We start from the raw sequence: 6,405 nt of genomic DNA, 5'->3' as shown, positions 1-6,405 counted from the left end.
TATGTTAGCGCTGTAAGTTTAACTTAGACCTAAAAAATTAATTCAGCTGTGGAGAGTTGTCAAACCCTTATTAGACGCTTGTTTCTTTAACTACAATCAATGTGGGACATGGCAACAGGGGCCTATAATTTTTTTTTTCTCTCAAGCTCAAATTGAACTCCACACGCCAAGAAAAGTGCATACTTCAAAATATATTAAATCAGTGATCATATATTGACCCACTCGAATTAGTGTTTATATGACTAGCTTTGTGCTCGTTGACGCGAAATAGTGGTTTTGGCTCATACCATTGATCTATGACATAATTTGAAAAATGATAAAAGAAAATGATATACATCAAGGTGTACGCATCAACTGGACCAATTAGGAATCATGAAGCATAAATATGGCTTTCACATGATAATAGAATGTACTTTTATGAAAATCCTTTAAAGATAAGTGTGATGAGAATATTAATATATTCAGCTATTTTGAAGTATATATTAAATCTATAGATGGTTATTACATGAAATAACATGGGGGAGAAGAATCACAACTATCAGATATACCTTTTGTCTCCTTTTCCAACAAGTATACTAATGAGGGTTTCGGGATTCCTTGAATCTAACCATAAATGTACACGACCTCAAGTCAAACAAAGCATATTCCTATCGCACGTGTGGAACCTTGTGTACGTATGAACTTGCTAACACCCAGAAAAATCAAGCTTTTGCTCTATCTATGTAGTAGATAACACAAACAATTAATTTTTTTTATGACCATTTTAAATATGAGAAGCATGTTTGTAGATAAATATGGATGCATTTCCAATTATTATCTCTTAATAATAATACACCCAAAGCTTCAAAATTCTCTCATTATTAGCGACCTAAAATAGTATCATCTAACATTTATAATCACGGCAAAAAAAAAAAAAAGACATACATATGATGGATCAACCCACAAAAAAAAAAACAAAAAAAAAATCATAATAAAATCAATAATATAGGAAAGAGGTACACGAAACAAAATTAATTATAATAATTGACATAATGATCAACCCCCAACCAAAAAAAAAAAAATTACTCAAAGTAGCTTGGGACATTATCGCTAGAAATGGAGCTATAACCTGTGGTGTTGGTCGAGGGAGTGGTGTAGAGCGAGGAAGTCGAAGAAGTGGACGACGGAGAAACCACCACCGACGGCGGAGGAATCGGCGGCGGCGGCGGAGGCGGGGCCGGCGGCGTCGACGGTGGAGGAATCGATCCAGTGTGCGCTGCCCCGGAGAACGACGCAATGGACACCAAATTATGTTGATGCTGATGATGATTATGATTGTGATTGTGATTCTGATGAGGAGAGAGTAGAGCCGCGTGTACACTAGTACTGCCGGTGGGATGATGATGAGGAATATTATTATTATTATTATTATTGTTAATTTGGCAGTTTGTGGCCTCTCTAAACTTGTGCCTCAAAATCTCGGTGCCCATGGCGTTGAGCTCGGCTTGTAGGGTTTGAATCTGCTGCTGCAGGGCTGAGATTAGTCCCATGCACCCGTACACCGGATCTCTCAGCCTCAGGTTCGCCTCGTACACCAAACTATTCGCCGCATCACCTCTCTGGCTCTCCGGCAATTCCTACACACACACACACAACAACAACAACAATAATAAAGCTTGACCTAGTTATATAATTGATATATAAGATAAATATACATAATTATATATACCAAAAGCATTTTGGAGACGTTGCTGGCGCCGAAGACCTTGTGGACGGCGGCGAATTTGTGGGGCTCTTGAGGGGAGAAATAGGGCGAGAAAGGGCATTCCTCGGCGCAGCGTCGCCGGAGAAGCTTACAAGCCGCGCAAGGAGTGATTGTGTTCAACGTCCCTGATGAGGGAACACCGAATGACTGTGCTCTTCTTCCCATACTAGTATTATTGCTGTTACTGTTGCGGTTGACTATGTTGTTTGATTCTGAGTTGTTGACATCGTTGATCTCTCTCCTGATCCTCTTTGCTATTTCATCCAACCTCTCCCTAATTTTACAGAAAATAGTGAAGCTGAGAAAAATAATTAAGGGAACAAACTAATAGAAAATTTAGGAGGATAATTAATGGATTTTGTTACCTGTCCGTGGACATCCAACCCAAGCATATGTAGAGATATTGAAGAGTTTTTTTTTTTTTTTTTTTCTTCTTCTTCTTCTTAGGTTTTGGGATTTTTATTGGTGTCGTATACGGGGAGAAAGAAAAAAAGAAGATCGAGAATAGGGTAAGGAGTGCTTAAATGGCCATTAAATTAAGGGATTATAATAATGATGTAGGTCAACGATGTACAATATTATTTACTATGCAATAAGAAACAAACAAAATGCGTGTAAGAAAAAGAAAATATAATGGCTTGAAGAGTATCTGATTTTTCTTTGATCGAGTCGGTGATGATATATAATTCAGATTAATAATGCAGCCAATTTTGGATTAATATTGGGTCTCATACAGGAAATTAAATTGTACGTACGTGTGCACTACGTGCTATATACGCAAGGATTTTATGTTTAATAAATTGCAAGTTACAATATGCCAAACTATAAATCGATTTCGAATATTATATAATGGTTAGTTCTAACATGGTGTACTCTCTCATTTCCCAAAAATAAAAATAATCAAATAAATAAGTAAGCATGAACTACTCACTAACTCTTAAATAATCGCCCTATATAATCCTTTGAAGAAACGGGTCAAGAGTATCGACTTTAACTACCAAAGTTTGATTCCGAATTATAATATGAAATTATCATAGATTGTCGAGGTATATACGATTAGAATTGTCAACTTGGATCTATATAGTTGTTTATAAATAATTTAGGATTGAAAAGAAAAGCTAAAATTAACAGAGATATATCCCAATTGAAATTAATACCAAAATGTATCCCAAATTAGTGAAATATAATTTTTTTTTTTTTAAAAATACAAGTGCCAAGTCTTAATCATTTTTTATGTATATTTAATAATTTTAAATACAAATGTAGATACTCTATACAGCTTAAAATTTTTATAAACATACAAAAATTGACAGTGTCAAAATTGTACGATTTTGTTAAAAACTTAAAATTTAATTATTTTTCTATTAAGTTTATCTCACATGATTTGTTTAATTTCACATTATATATGGTAAATAAAATATTAGCAATTGAGTTTTTATTTTTTTGAGAAATAAGCGACTGAATTAAGACAACGTGACTCATTCTACTAGATTCTTTAGCAAATTATTTATTTGTTGATTTGTCATATACAATATTTTCCCCCAATGTTCTATGAAATTAGTCAGAAATTTGGTAGTTTCATTTCATGTAAATAGATGTAATATTGTAGGATGAAGTATGACCGTTTCATCAAGGGTTTATAGACAAAGTCACACTAATAGCTACTTTAATAAAACAAAAACAAAAAAGTCACACTTATAGCATGGAAAATTGATATACTAGTAATTATTTGTTTAGCATATACTTGTCATATACTTAGTTGATTGCTTTTGACTCGTAGCATATAGGAATTCAAATTAGCAAATTGCCCGCTGATATGATCCATGCGATCAAGCCTCCATTATCGATGTTCGCTCACTTTGATGGAGATATTCTTAATGGATTTATTTACTGCTCTTTATTTCCCAAAGTTCAATGTCCCAATGATCTTCATCTTGCAGAATTGTCTAGTACGTACTACTAATTACCTCAATTTCATATCAATAAATGAAATGAACAAAATATATATGACACGAAAGACCAATTGCACTAGTATAATTATACTTATATACGTGGGCCCCCATTCTCCATAATGTTGGGCTGCCACCCCATCATCATTCCACATTAGTATGATATTGTTCGTTTTTTATCCGAACCCGCACGATTTTATTTTTGGACACTTTTTTAAAATGCCTCATACTAATGAAGTTGGTAAGACTTTTATATCCAAGGCAATTCTTACATATTCTTCCGATGTGAGACTTGAGTTGCTACCCCAATAATATATATATATATATATATATATATATATATATATATATATATATATATTCACTATGAAAAGTTAGAGACAAAAAAGATATAGACTAGCTGCAACTATTTAGATGCAACATAAATTGCGGCTAATTCAATTTCCAATAATTAACTAACTAAGCCACCAAAATTAGAGAATTTACTAATTAGTTAATATTTTATAAATTTTAGGTGAATAGTCAATTCGGTGATGTTCAATCTTATAAATTTGATCAATTTTAGAAGATTTATAGGGTATTTACGTCAATTTAATCTTATAAATATATTTTCATGGCCTTTTACTAGAAATTTACAAAAAAAATTAGCTAAATGATAAAATTCATTGTTTTATGTAGCTATATATTTATTGGACCCTTCAATTTTCACTTAATAAATAAGTAGTATGAGGCACCGCATAAATATCCTTTTTAAATAACTATTCACTAATTCACGACTTGTTGCAACTAAACTCTGCTTCATGATTAAGCGTAACATGAAATTCGATCTCAAAATCAAATAATGAAAAGAGTAATTTCTTACCTTTATAAACTCTTGGTAGCTGTCCTCTATTTTTAATGTTAGATTCCTAATATGTGTGACTCCTTACGTTTGCTTATCATGGACCGAATCTCAATGATTAGACTACGTACATGTTTCGACATTGTAAGTTCCGATATCATATGAAATATCATAAATTTTATCCCTAAATTAATTGACGATGGAAATAAATCATGACCATTGTAAGTTTTTGTTACTTCCATGTCTTTTTAATATAGAATTCCTAACAACTCTAACACACCATCTGTCTAAAACGTACCGAGTGATATTTTAAAAAACAAAAAATTAGGTAAATAGTCAATTAAAGCGTTTGAAATTGCTATATAGTCAACGTTTCGTAAATCTTAGATAAATAGTCATAAAAATGACGTGCCCTAATAAATGGAAAGATTTATATTTGTAAATATATGAAAGTGACTATTTATCTAAGATTTACGAAACGTTGACTATTTAACCACATATTAAACTGTAAATGTGATTATTTACCCAATCCATCACTAAAATACAAAAAAAATTACTATAAGAACAACTAACAAAGCACAGCTGGGCAAGGTGCGTATATCGAAAACTGTTTATTTTCCATATAATTAATTCTACTAGTAGTGATTATGAGTAGTTTGAATCTCAAAGAACATCGGTTGAAATACCAGGCAAATTCACATGTCATGTAGATTATAAGTTTATGTCGCAGCCGGTAGGTAATTCACTGGCATATAATTTGCAAACAAAATATAAGATCTAAAAAAGTAAAATTGTTTGTTGAGATATCGGGTTAGCGTATATTGATCATCGTCAAATTTTCAAATTTAATATATGTTTATATTTTACTTTTTCATTGCTATTTTTTAACTCGTGGGATAACATATTTTCTTTATTTTCTAGTACCTGTGTGAATGTCTTTAACTAAGACAACGAAAATAATTAGGAAAATTGCCATGCATGACTCATTGAAGTAATAATAGTAAATTATTTGATTATTCTCTTTTCATTTTAGCATTGGTGTGCCGCGTGCGCAACTGTAAAGTTAGAAATATAATGACTCAGAACTCATTTAGCATAAAACTTTATTATTCTTAATTATTATTATTTTTGATGTTGCTATAACCATTTTTTTATTTTTATTTTTACTAAATTCAGGTCATGTACTATTGGTATTGCTCTTATTTAAGCATATAAATAATCTTTGACCAATTATGTGTGGACATTTAAAAAAAATTATTTTAGCAAAATAAAGTCTTCAACTTACTAATTTTGTATCATTCTAATTTTTCTCAATTTTTTTAAAAAGCAATTCAGCACACAAACAACTTATAAAAAATTCACAAATTAAGTAAATGAAATTGTAAAGTAGAAATGGATTATAGTTCTTAAAAACAGTAGGTTAAAGACGATTTTACTAATATATATATATATATATATATATATATATATATATATATATATATATATAGACACATTATATTAATATCGAAATGCCACAAATATTTAGAATTATGGATGTTTTTAAAGTTAACTACCATTTTGATAATGAAAAAGTGGCAGAGTAGTATTATTTGACCGATATAATAAAGACTTAGTATTGACCTATCTCTTGTGTCTCTTCTATATTCTAAGAAGGGACTCCTTTGGTGTTAAAAGAGTTGGGCCGGGATTTTTCGTCAAGCCCTAGGAAAGGGGCTCGTCTTACCCTCGGGTTTTGGGAAGCCATCAAGCCTAAAGAATAAGACTTTAGGCTCAAATCAAGACTAAGTCCTTGACTCTTTCGGCAGAGGTCGGGTCCGTGCCGCCCGTGCCTAAAAAGGGCCTAATTAAAGTACAAACAGAAATATTAT

At 31.8% G+C, this 6,405-nt stretch overlaps 1 protein-coding gene across 1 annotated transcript; it reads right to left on the bottom strand.

Moving 5' to 3' along the window:
- Nucleotides 1–960: 960 nt before the first annotated feature.
- LBD13 (LOB domain-containing protein 13) lies at nt 961–2,288 on the bottom strand. Its single transcript, XM_089601004.1, has 3 exons — nt 2,110–2,288; nt 1,709–2,018; nt 961–1,616 (listed from the first exon to the last, which is right to left on the bottom strand). Exons 1-3 carry the CDS (start codon nt 2,121–2,123, stop codon nt 1,062–1,064), a joined length of 879 nt encoding a protein of 292 aa, XP_089457130.1. The 5' UTR covers nt 2,124–2,288; the 3' UTR covers nt 961–1,061.
- Between the last annotated feature and the right edge of the window lie 4,117 nt (nt 2,289–6,405).

The sequence above is a fragment of the Urtica dioica genome, chromosome 11 (assembly GCF_054948205.1).
Source record: "Urtica dioica subsp. dioica isolate 48M chromosome 11, U.dioica_male_clone48M_v1_H2, whole genome shotgun sequence".
NCBI classification, from domain to species: Eukaryota; Viridiplantae; Streptophyta; class Magnoliopsida; order Rosales; family Urticaceae; genus Urtica; species Urtica dioica.
Note: the sequence above shows the minus strand (reverse complement) of the source record. Positions and strands in the feature narration are given on the sequence as shown.